Here is a 13231-nt window from a genome sequence, read left to right as displayed (position 1 = left end):
GACACACAGAATGCGTTGCTAAAATATGCTTAAATATATTCTTCTTCGTAAAAGACGTCAGCCAAGGTCGGCCCCCCACATTTTTACCAGACTAAATCTAGCCCCCTTTGCAAAAAGTTTGGACACCCCTGGTCTACAATGTAGACCTCCATCATGGCCTAGCTCTGAACTAAAGAGAAAAAACATCAGTATCATACCAGTATTTAATTTCCATCTACTATTATTGTTGTGGTTGGTGTAGAAAATACGACCAAGCAGGTGGTGACATTTTTTTCTTGGGACAGAACGTCCCATTTATGGCACAGTGACTCTATCCAATTCATTTTCTATTCTGTTCAGTCACGCATGAGCAGTTAACTATCCCAGTGGACACAGAGCACATAGAGACTCACATTTACACCAATGGTCACTGAGTTGGAACTGATCCCACAATCGGTGCACGTCAGCCACGTGTAATACAATACTACCAGTGATGGAGCTGTGGCTTGGTCAGCAAAAATTCTGGTCCAAAACTTAGGTTTCTCAATAGTTATGCGCAAGCCCTTTTCTAAGTTTGGAAAAACAGGATACAGAAATACTATTGTCAACACATTGACTACAGATAATTGCGATTTACTCAAATCCTTCACCTATTTTGGATGAAAAAAATGCAAAAGTGGCCACTTTCAAGAGTAAATCATAGTACGAGAGTTACCTGTATAAACATTTATCACTGGAAATGATGTAAATTCTCAGGTTTTTTTCTACAGTATACTGTACTCACACACATATATATAGGTGTGTGTGTGGGTGTGTACGTATTTTATAGCTAAAATAGCATAAAATCTACAAATTTACTTATTTGTCATCTTGTTTTTGTCTATCTTTTTAACTGTCTTGATGATTTTTATGTGACTTATGTATCATTTTGTGTTTTTGGATTTTTATGTGATGTAAAGGAATTTGAATTGTCTTGTGTTGAATTGTGCTACAATATACAAATAAATTAGCCTCACCTTGCCTTGTCTTCACCAGGGCCTTTATTTATTTGCCAATGTAACCCAATGACAAAATGTTCTTAAAGTGATCCTCAATCTTTAAGAAAAGTAATTCTTAAAAGATAAATATTAGTATGAGTTATAATAATTTGATATTAAAACCCCTCTTAATGTTTTCGTTTTAATAAAATTTGTAAAATTATTTTAAGTGATAGGTCGCCATTCTTGTTACGGCGCAGTGCGTGACGTCACCAGGCCGAACTTCCAGTGTCACTCTTAGCTACCCCAACATGTCGTCGGTTCTGCCTTTCCAATTTGAACCAGATCGGAAAAGTGAAGAGCAGGACAGCACTGTCGGTCGGAATCCACGAAATAGACTGATCCCAAAAACCGCTGTGGGACCGACGAATCCAGAAACTAGACAGATCCGAAACCAATATTGCAGCTGCGGTGGGACCGTCGGATCCAGAAAGTAGACGAATCCCGTACTTGACTGAGGATCCAGGAAAAATGTTCGGGCGCCAGTTGTAACGCATGGTCGGTAGGATACGAGCATACAGGGACCAAAAAGGGGAGAAGCTTCCACTTATGCACATTTATTCACAAAAAAAAAATAATTTTCCACCACTTGTTTCCATTTGACTGGAAATTGCATCCAAAAGCAGCACATCGTGGCATTTTACTAAGCGTGTTTAGGCAGCAATACGCAATTGTTGTACACGCTACACGTTTGGAAACATCCCATTTACGTCATCACTGCGAGCCCGCAAAACATGGCGCCAACTATCGGTCAAAATATGTACAAAATATGATAAAATATTGCCATTGATTCAACATTTTATGTGTTTCTAACAACATATTTTAGTACAAGAGAACAATTGTGGTTTATTAGAGCCTAAATGTATTTATGGTACAGGATCACTTTAAAATCTGTCCATGGAGACCATATCCTTGTCGGTGCTAAAGTAACAATGGAATAAAAACATAATACTCATTGATTCAGGAAGGCCACAGTATACTGCAGATACAAGACCAAAGAAACCGTATGAACTTTACGGTACAATTACTGTTGTGAAAAATAATGATGATTAAAAACAGCCACCACTTGTGATGTTTTTATTGACGCAAACATTCGTTTCAAATGACACATGTAGCCTAATGTTTTTTTATATTTTATTTTATGAATATTGCTCTTTTGTTATGTCATTTACTGTACATTAATACAAGTTCATTCATAAAGAAAATGAGTGGATGGTTCTCTATATCATCCAACCAATTGTCCTCTTCAAACCAGGACAACCTAGCTTTTTCTTCGAATAAAGTTGTTCCATTCTACTTATACAACCCCTAGCAAAAAGTATGGAATCACCAGTCTCGGACGAGCACTCACTCAGACATTTTATCATGTAGAACAAACTCAGATAAAAAGCTTGAAAAATAATAAATTAGTTCAAAAGTGCAACTCTTTAGTATTGAGAAACACTAAAAGAAATGAATAAAAAACATTGTGGTGGTCAGTCAAGAGTCAAGAATCTGCATTCGACAAGGTGATGAATGCTTTTATGTGTTTCTAACAACATATTTTAGTACAAGAGAACAATTGTGGTTTATTAGAGCCTAAATGTATTCAAGGTACAGGATCACTTTAAAATCTGTCCATGGAGACCATATCCTTGTCGGTGCTAAAGTAACAATGGTTACAATTGTTTGGTGCTGTTCCAGTGTGATTTACAAAGATGACTGCCTGAAGAAAACATCAAAATTCCCTGAGTCCTTCATGATATGGGGCTGCATGTCAGGCAAAGGCACTGGGGAGATGGCTATGGATGAATCTTCAATAAATGCACAAGTTTAGAATTGACATTTTAGACAGCTTTCTTATCCCTTCAATTGAAAATATGTAATTTTCCAAGATCACAATGCATCATGCCACAGAGTTACAACTGGTAAAGGATTCCTTGGAGAAAGACTCATCAAGACCTGTGTATGGGTAACCTGCATATTGAAAAAAATAAATGTATAGGGTTTGACGATACACACAAGTCATGGTTCAGTAAGTACCTCAGTACGGGGATTGGGGTTCAGTGCGAGTTCAGTACAACAGGAAACAGTACAAGAACTATCGAATGTATAATGTAATAAAGTGTAGAACATGAAAAGTAATGTCAGTTACTTTGCTGAGTAACTAATTACTCTTCCAATGAGGTAACTGAGTTACTAACTGAATTACTTTTTTGGAGAAGTAATTTGTAACTAACTAATCATCTTTTTAAAGTAAGATTAACAACACTGCTCCCAATCCATTGGACACTCTTGGTAGCCAATTTTAATGTTGGTCAGGTTAATAATGGGTGCTGCTCATTGTTTATTGCCACAACTACTGCACGATGGATCTCTTGGGTTTTGCGCTAGCATTCTGTTGTTCAAATGCTTGCTTTTCTGCTCCTGCCTATATTTGCTTGTCCTCCTGTACATATAGTATATGACGCCTATTATGGGCCAAGACAAAAATAAAATTACATTAAAAAGAGGGCAGAACAGGGCACAACACTCCCATGACCAGAAATAAAACCTGTCTACTGTAAGGCAAACATTAATGTTGTCTCTCTTAGTAAATGGTTATTAACCGGTCATGAATCTTATAGTACACTAGTTCTCAAACATTTACAGCTATTACCATGTCAAGATGTACTTTCTGAACATATACAGTGCTTTGCAAAAGTACTCGGCCCCCTTGAATCTTGCAACCTTTCGCCACATTTCAGGCTTCAAACATAAAGATATGAAATTTAATTTTTTTGTCAAGAATCAACAACAAATGGGACACAATCGTGAAGTGGAACAACATTTATTGGATAATTTAAACTTTTTTAACAAATAAAAAACTGAAAAGTGGGGCGTGCAATATTATTCGGCCCCTTTACTTTCAGTGCAGCAAACTCACTCCAGAAGTTCAGTGAGGATCTCTGAATGATCCATTGTTGTCCTAAATGACCGATGATGATAAATAGAATCCACCTGTGTGTAATCAAGTCTCCGTATAAATGCACCTGCTCTGTGATAGTCTCAGGGTTCTGTTTAAAGTGCAGAGAGCATTATGAAAACCAAGGAACACACCAGGCAGGTCCGAGATACTGTTGTGGAGAAGTTTAAAGCCGGATTTGGATACAAAAAGATTTCCCAAGCTTTAAACATCTCAAGGAGCACTGTGCAAGCCATCATATTGAAATGGAAGGAGCATCAGACCACTGCAAATCTACCAAGACCCGGCCGTCCTTCCAAACTTTCTTCTCAAACAAGGAGAAAACTGATCAGAGATGCAGCCAAGAGGCCCATGATCACTCTGGATGAACTGCAGAGATCTACAGCTGAGGTGGGAGAGTCTGTCTATAGGACAACAATCAGTCGTATACTGAACAAATCTGGCCTTTATGGAAGAGTGGCAAGAAGAAAGCCATTTCTCAAAGATATCCATAAAAAGTCTCGATTAAAGTTTGCCACAAGCCACCTGGGAGACACACCAAACATGTGGAAGAAGGTGCTCTGGTCAGATGAAACCAAAATCGAACTTTTTGGCCACAATGCAAAACGATATGTTTGGCGTAACAGCAACACAGCTCTTCAGCCTGAACACACCATCCCCACTGTCAAACATGGTGATGGCAGCATCATGGTTTGGGCCTGCTTTTCTTCAGCAGGGACAGGGAAGATGGTTAAAATTGACGGGAAGATGGATGCAGCCAAATACAGGAACATTCTGGAAGAAAACCTGTTGGTATCTGCACAAGACCTGAGACTGGGACGGAGATTTATCTTCCAACAGGACAATGATCCAAAACATAAAGCCAAATCTACAATGGAATGGTTCAAAAATAAACGTATCCAGGTGTTAGAATGGCCAAGTCAAAGTCCAGACCTGAATCCAATCGAGAATCTGTGGAAAGAGCTGAAGACTGCTGTTCACAAACACTCTCCATCCAACCTCACTGAGCTCGAGCTGTTTTGCAAGGAAGAATGGGCAAGAATGTCAGTCTCTCGATGTGCAAAACTGATAGAAACATACCCCAAGCGACTTGCAGCTGTAATTGGAGCAAAAGGTGGCGCTACAAAGTATTAACGCAAGGGGGCCGAATAATATTGCACGCCCCACTTTTCAGTTTTTTATTTGTTAAAAAAGTTTAAATTATCCAATAAATGTTGTTCCACTTCATGATTGTGTCCCACTTGTTGTTGATTCTTGACAAAAAAATTAAATTTCATATCTTTATGTTTGAAGCCTGAAATGTGGCGAAAGGTTGCAAGATTCAAGGGGGCCGAATACTTTTGCAAGGCACTGTACATCAAGGTCAATATTAAAACAGGGTTCCCAACTAATGGAAATTGTTTATAGCAGGACTGCGTGTGTTTACTATTTCTTCTCTAGGATTTTTTTTCAGCAGCTGGAGCAGAAATACATTTAAATAAATTTTAAAACATTTTAAATGTTTTAATTTTATATCATTGGAAAGCTAACGATCTCTATTTTCTGGAGGAAGAACATGTTTGAACAGGAGGGCATTTTTTGACACCTCAAAAGTAGTTCAAATCAGCCGAGAGACAAATAGACATTTTTGAAACTTTTCAAATTTTCTTTAAATTTTGTCATTTAAAAAAAGGGTTTGGACACCTATCCTGGTACATAATAAATAACGAACACTTTAAGATGACCCCCCTTTGTCTACTCAAGTCTTTGAAAATCAATATGCATGCACTAAGACATGTGGGTGAATGTAAAATTGTACAATAATAAAGGAAATTGGTGTCTGAGTAAATGTAGATTTAATTTACCGGTAGCCCTGCGTTTTATTTTGTAAATAAACATGGCTAAATGGGGAGTTAGCTGTATAGTTAATGATAACTTTACTGCTTACATTTTTTTTATGGCTTGTTTTTAATCTGTGCAAAGAAAAAAACAAATTTAAGGGTTAAATTCCAATAACATAATATTTTAATTTTTGCACTGGCTTTTAAATATTTTTTTCCATTATGATTAAGGAATGTGAATGATTCACTGCTCTGACTGAGAATAAAAGGATATGCTTAAAGGGAACATATAAATGTGAGTACATAACTATCTATTTATTGTATTTTGCCTTGAAGCCTAGAACCTAGGCTTTATGATTTAAGCATCTAAAGTATCTAATACATCGATATCATCCCATCATAAGCAATCCAAATGGCAACAAGGGTCGAAAAGATGGATAGAATGCTAGTCAGTTAGCCCAATGTGTCCATAATTCTCGCGCTAGCGTTCCACTGCAATGTCTTTTTATGGCTTTCCGGTAACTCGAGGTCGGAGCATGAGCGAGCATCATTAAAGAAACGCTGATTTTACTGAGATATTATTGTGTACTTACCTTGATCTTGTGTACTTACCTTGATGTAGCATATATCACCGAGTGTCAAGACACAGCTGTGAATGGCCCCAGCCGGACTTTGTGGGAATTTTCTGGGTGAAAGATGGTAATATAACAAGAGTTGCGACGCGGAAGTCACAGACAAAAAGGATTGGTCGAGATTTTCTTTTTCAAATATTTACCCTTTCAAAAAATTTTTCTTTGTTTGGATCGATTATTTATCATCTAAAATTTTGAGGAAAATGCGACAGAAACACACACAAAAAACCAACAACAAAAAAACAATTAAGCGATAGTTTGAGGTATATATCCGTGACCTATTTACACACTATTTTATTTCATTGTGACGTAATTTGTTTAAAAGTTTAAAATATGCAAGTGAATAGTTTTTAAAAGTTGTTTATTTCTTTTTCACAAAATATGAGACATCAATTAATAATTCTAAGCTAAAAATGACAGACATTTCAAATAATATAATTACTTACCTTTTTTTAATGGCTTTTTAGGTGGTTACGCAGAGTCTGTAAACAAGGGTCTTCAGGGTAAAATGGACAAATTAAAAATAGTCCAGAGGCATAATGTGCCATGAAACTGCTATAGGAGCATATAGACATATTGTTCTATCGAACACAACATTTCTTTTGGCTTAAAATACAGCAGTTTATTTAGAAGAGGGGTGCAAGAGCAGAAATTGCTTTTTCAGCCTTGTGTGTGTTTTCTGCCATATACAGTGGTACCTCTACATACGAAGTTAATTCGTTCCAGGACCTTGTTTGTAAGTCGAAATGGTCGTATGTCGAGCAGGATTTTCCCATTGGAATACATTATAATTCCATTAATTCGTTCCACAGCCCAAAAACCTAAACTATATCCTTAATAAATACTGCTGCTACCATCACAAATGGCAATTACACATAGCAAAACAAATAAATTATAAATAAAAATCGGAATAAAATAATAAAGATAATTATAATAATAATTCCTGTAATAATGTAAGGAATTGGGTTCTAATGTGGCGGACGTTTTTTGCTGTACATGAATGCACCGCGCCCGAGAGCGCTTAGCTTGAGAGTTTCACTTTCACGTTCAATGTTTTTTTTTTTAGAGAACACCATCAACTTTGGCAGTCAATTGGCGTTTTGTGTTGAAGAAGTTGCTGGCGATTTCTTTGGCAATGTTACCACAATAATAATTGTCAGATTAATTTATAAAGACTGGCGAATGGTAGTCGGAGGAGGACCGTGGAAATGTATTGTTGAGCCAGTTCACAGATGTGCACCCCACACTCATATTTTTCAGTAATTTGCATGTCCATTTAGAAGGTAAGCGTCACCGTTTTCCTTGTTTCACCGCCTGTACCAACCTTTTTGAAACCGATGTTGATTTCTCACACAAGAAAATCTGCCGTGCGTTCGTCTGCGGTGCTGTCATGTCGTCTTATTTCGAGCATGTCGTCGGATGTGGAAACAAATGGCGAGTCAAATTTTATGTCTGCTGTCGAAAAGATCGTGTGTCGAAGCGATCGTATGTCGAGGTACCACTCTATACTCATATATATGTATATATGATATAAAAAGATAATAATAAACATATAAGCATTATGTACATTAGACAAAAAAATGGGGAGAGGGTTCAAAAATACTCACTTCTATCAGTGTGGTTGAGCCATGAGTCAGGAAAAAGCTAGTAATACCTGACTAGACTCATCTCATCTTTCTCTTCTGAAAGAAATATTTCAATTACCTAATCTTTAAAATCTTTCGATCAGTAGGAGGGTTGCGCAGCAAATGTAAATGGAAGGCTTCTAAAATCCAGTGACATAATTATATTTTTACATAATGACGGTGATTTTTTGGGGCGTAAGAAATTTAACATGTGGTGCAGGGTGATGATGATGAGTTGAGAACACTGTTATAATGCGCCAATTTAGTAGGCCAAAAATGTTCTGGGGAAAATTTGACCAGATAGTTTCATTATTTATGTATTTATTTTTTTAAATCACACTTTGAACATTAACACTACGGTTAGATTTCTGGATAAAATAAAGATTAAGGATTGAGTTGAATGGTATGACACTTATGAGTTGTTCCTGAATATTTGAAAAGAAAGTGTTCTGAAAAATTCAAATTAATACTTTGTAGTTTATGTTGAATACAACAGAACTGTTATTAAAAAATCATTGCTGGGGATAAAAAAAAAAAATTAAAAAGGTTTTGAACATTTAATTCTGTCAATCCTTTGCCACCACAGGTGGTACTCGTACGGCACTTTGAGTACCACTGATATAATATCTACAGTACATGAAGACCAGAAAATCCGTCACATTTAAATGAAGAAAATGCAGATCAAGGTGAAATTTAATTGATTCTTGCACAAACTGTGATCAAAACTGCTACCTTTCAGTCTTGGCGGAGATGAAAGTTGGGGGTTTAAAAAGACCCAGATCAGATGGCGATGCTTCAAGGAGGATGTGAATCACATCCGTAAGAGAAACCATATAGAGGGTCAAAGTAGGATGTAGAATATCAGTCTTCAATTTTCTTTTAAACTGAACGTGTCTTTTTTTACACTTAATGACAAGTTGACAACTCCAACTTCTTTCCTCAACTTATTCTTTTATTGTTAAACTTCCTTTACAACAAACAGATCTTTTTCCTCCATTCCACTATGTAAACACACACTTTTCTTCACAAACACAATGCTTAGAAACACAGTAGTCATGTATGATTGGTTCATACAGAAAATAGGTGACGTCAACAGAAGTCTCATGGCAGTCGGCGCGCAGTCATCGTTAAAAGCATTGGAATGGCAAAGGTACAGTGGACCCCCATGGTGGGAGTAGCTGCTGAAAAGCACACAGGGGGCCAGTGTGATAGGGGCTTCTTTCGGAAATGACCAGGGAGTCAAACATGCTGCACTCAAATAGACACGCTTGTTAAAACCGCAGATTACTTTGGAAAATGTCATTTACAGGACATTCAATTTTGTGGTTATGGAGTAGTCACAATTGGGCAAACATAGTATACTATTCACAATGTATTCACATAACAATGTACAGCTGTATATACACATTCTCTCCACCCGCCTAAAAAAATATTCAGGCACTTGCTGCTTTAATCCAGCAATCGTGTACAGTAATGTTTTGATTGCTGGCTAAACAGTAGCTACCTCATTCTCCTTCCATAGTCTTTCTGTGAGTGCATCATGTGCACATTATTTTTCTTTTACGCAGCTGTAAAATGTTTACCTAGCTGCCATTTGTCAGCTTCTGTGGCTTTCAGGGGTCTATTAGGGCACATCCAGGAAAAAGCTGCTCTTTATGCTGTTTCGGGAGATATGCTAGCTAGAGCATTTTAAAGGGTGATGATGGATGATAATGGTTGTTAAAAGATAACGTTTTCCTGCGTTTGGAGGAAAATACGAGCAAAAAGGAGAATAATTCCCTCTCAGTGCACTTACGTGTTTCAGAAATGTCGTACACTATCACCAGGTGACTTTTTAACTTATCTAGTGGCATGTCTGTTTCCATTATGTGCTGTCAGATATGATCTGATGACAAAATGACTGATGACGAGAAATTTTTCCACCTATTTGCGGGTCCCTCTCCCAAACATAACTTACAAATGAGCAGCAATTGGTAAGAAAATTAGCGCCACCTATTTGGAGCAGTTCGCGATCTTTGTTAAGATGACTGCATGCTTACGCTCACAAGGTGTTAGTGCTCGTAGAAACTAGAGATACTGGTCTGTTTTTGCTTTCAGCACTGCTTGAACAATAAAACGGAAATTAAAAGCACTATATCAACGAGTGAAATACTATATAAGCTAGCGCTGCAGACGCTGATAGTACAAAATTACAGGAGAATTTGGTCCAATTTTCTGACTACCGTATTTTTCGGACTATAAGTCGCAGTTTTTTTCATAGTTTGGCTGGGGGTGCGACTTATACTCAGGAGCGACTTATGTGTGAAATTATTAACACATTATGATATCATTTCACATGTTATTTTGGTGTTTTGGAGTGACACTGATGGTTTGGTAAACTTGTTAGCATGTTCTTTATACTATGGTTATCCAAATAACTCTTAATAGCTATGGCCACGTTCACGTTCTGCCTTTGGCAATGTGTGATCAATTGTATTATTGACTTTTTTATATTAAAATGCATGCTTTTAGTTTTGGCGCTTTCATACCCACATGGGGGCGCACTCGCACTTGTTTATGTGAAGAAGAGCGCTCACAAGGCAGAAGAAGACCGACAGCTACTTACGTAGCTCTGAGTGAGTGGGCGAGTTAGCAAGACAGAAACACGGCTGTGAACCTACGTTCATTGTTTATGCTTGTAAAATATCTCTACAGAGGCAACGCCTGTGTGTATCATCTTTTCTGTTGTTGTTGTGTGTTTTCCACCCGCGATCGGACACTTAGAGCCAGTTGTGTGGTTGTTTGAATGATGTGCTAATGCTAGCGAACGCATGCTAACCGTTTTTGTCATTGCTGTAAAAGCACTTAATTATCATTTATTTACGTTGATGCGAACCTGTTTGGGAACGAGGACAAAATTGATCTGGCAAATTATACGGACGTCCAGCATCGTCATTTGCGAGTTTAGCCCGCTGAATAGCCAGGACCGAGCCGTAGCGTCCTGGTGAGGACAGTATATTCGCATTTCGTTGTTCATACACTGTACACTGTACACTTATTCAGCATGTTGTTCTCTATTGTATTTTTATATTAGATTGCCTTTGAAGATGACATGTCTGTTCTATGTGTGGGATTTTATCAAGTAAATTTCCCCCAGAAATGTGACTTCTACTCCGGTGCGACTTACATATGTTTTTTTCCTCTTCATTGGGCATTTTATGGCTGGTGCGACTTATACTCAGGTGAGACTTGTAGTCCGAAAAATACGGTAATTACTTGTTTTTTGTTATTTCGAGTCATCTTCAACCACAATAAACAATAGTCCTTCATGCCACATTTGCACAAACGCACCAACAGTACAATCCAATGCACAGGTCTCATAAAAGAAGTTGAAATAGTAGCAAATATTAACAAAGTGTGTTTTCATTCAACTGCTATAGCTGTTGAAAATACTTTTCATACTTCTTTTTCCTTCCCACTGGATTTGAGATACAATCACATTGGAGTTTAGTACATAGTCAATGTAGGCATATATCAAGATAAAGCAGAACAAAGTTAAGAGACTATTCAAGTCAGTCTTAGGGTTTGGCACTGCAACAGTAAGGAGGCCAAGGAAAAGATAATCTGTGTGGCCAACACAATACGGCAAAATACAAGACATGGCTCTACACAGGTCTGTCTAGACTTTGTCCCCTTATTGTGTCTTATTGTCAGAGAATAAGGCAGTTTATGGTATGCTAAATAATTCATGCCACAAGCACAGTGGACTGCAATTGTGTATAGCTCTTGAATTTAAAAAAAAAAAAAAATGTCCATGTAGAGATAACGCTATTGTAACTCGAGAATTGTCTCCAGCCCCTTAGCTGTTGAATGTAAAAATGAACCGTGGCCAAGGTGACCCCACTTCACAATAAAACAGGTCATTTTTGTAGCTCATAACATTTTTTTTTCTGTTCCTCTTCTTTTATTGGGCTACAGAATGCCTTGGCACAACAGAGTGTGGTACAGATGCAAAAGCACAAAATATTTAAAAAAGATAAAACGACTCCACTAGAAGGAAATCACAGCTGTACATTAAAGGTTAAAATTCTGAACCACATTGTTTTCATTCATGTTCATTTGCACTTCTTTCAAAAGCACAGGTCCAAGCAGTGATATAGAGGAGACCTTAAATCCAGTGGGATTGTTGTTCTGCATTTTGTTGCTATCTCCCCTGAAAGCAGTCCAGATACTCCAGGATGAGGTCATAGCAGAATCGATACTGGTCCTGTGAACAAATACCAATCTTTCTTTGAGTAAACCAACACTGTACAAATCACTACCATATTTTTTAAACTAAGGTGCACCTTACAACAAGCAGCAGCACACAAATTTCACAATTATTAAGGCAAAAAACATACAGGTAGTCCCCGGGTTTCGACGGACCAGACTTACGCGATTTAGACTTTACGACGCCTGCGTCTAGTCGTTTTTTATTTATTTATTTATTTATTTGTTTTAAATATTGACTTTTTTTTTAGGGAGCAGGAGATTGACAGGCGGATCGGTGCAGCGTCTGCAGTAATGCGGACTCTGCACTGGTCCGTAGTGATGAAGAAGGAGCTGAGCGGAAAGGCGAAGCTCTCGATTTATTAGTCGATTTACGTTCCTACCCTCACCTATGGTCATGAGCTGTGGGTCGTAACCGAAAGAACAAGATCCCGGATACAAGCTGCCAAAATGAGTTTCCTCCGCAGGGTGTCGGTCTCTCCCTTAGAGATAAAGTGAGAAACTCCGGGAGAGACTCTGCGTCGAGCCGCTACTCCTCCGTGTTGAGAGGAGCCAGCTGAGGTGGCTCGGGCATCTAGTTCGGATGCCTCCTGGTCACCTCCCTGGAGAGGTGTTCCGGGCATGTCCCACCCGCGGGAGGCCCCGGGGAAGACTCAGGACACGCTGGAGAGACAATGTAGCTGGCCTAGGAACACCTTGGAATCCTGATGGAGTGGCTGGTTGAAGTACTTGGGGAGAGGGAAGTGTGGGCTTCCCTGTTAAAGCTGCTGCCCCCGCAACCCGACCCCGGAGCAAGCAGAAGATGATGGATGGATGGACTTTTGTTTTGTGATGCATGTTTTTATTTTGGCGCAGGGAGCGTAGAACACGAAGCAAGCGCATGTACAGATGCACCCGCCCACCCCACATACGCACAGACAGAGCAGCTGTGACAAAGGTGACAGCC

General features: G+C 38.4%; 1 protein-coding gene across 4 annotated transcripts in view; it reads right to left on the bottom strand.

The window, feature by feature from the left end:
* Positions 1-8617: 8617 nt before the first annotated feature.
* Positions 8618-13231, bottom strand: part of ptprub (protein tyrosine phosphatase receptor type Ub) — a 382270-nt gene continuing 377656 nt past the window's right edge. Inside the window, exon 31 of one of the 4 annotated variants that reach the window (XM_057833549.1) lies at positions 8618-12283. In XM_057833549.1, the coding sequence (XP_057689532.1) occupies positions 12221-12283 (63 nt within the window). In that variant the 3' untranslated portion in view covers positions 8618-12220. The remainder of the gene's footprint in view (positions 12284-13231) is intronic. The other 3 variants (XM_057833551.1, XM_057833550.1, XM_057833552.1) reach the window with 3 other exon arrangements.

This window comes from Corythoichthys intestinalis, chromosome 4 (assembly GCF_030265065.1).
Source record: "Corythoichthys intestinalis isolate RoL2023-P3 chromosome 4, ASM3026506v1, whole genome shotgun sequence".
In the NCBI taxonomy this organism is placed as follows: domain Eukaryota; kingdom Metazoa; phylum Chordata; class Actinopteri; order Syngnathiformes; family Syngnathidae; genus Corythoichthys; species Corythoichthys intestinalis.
Note: the sequence above shows the minus strand (reverse complement) of the source record. Positions and strands in the feature narration are given on the sequence as shown.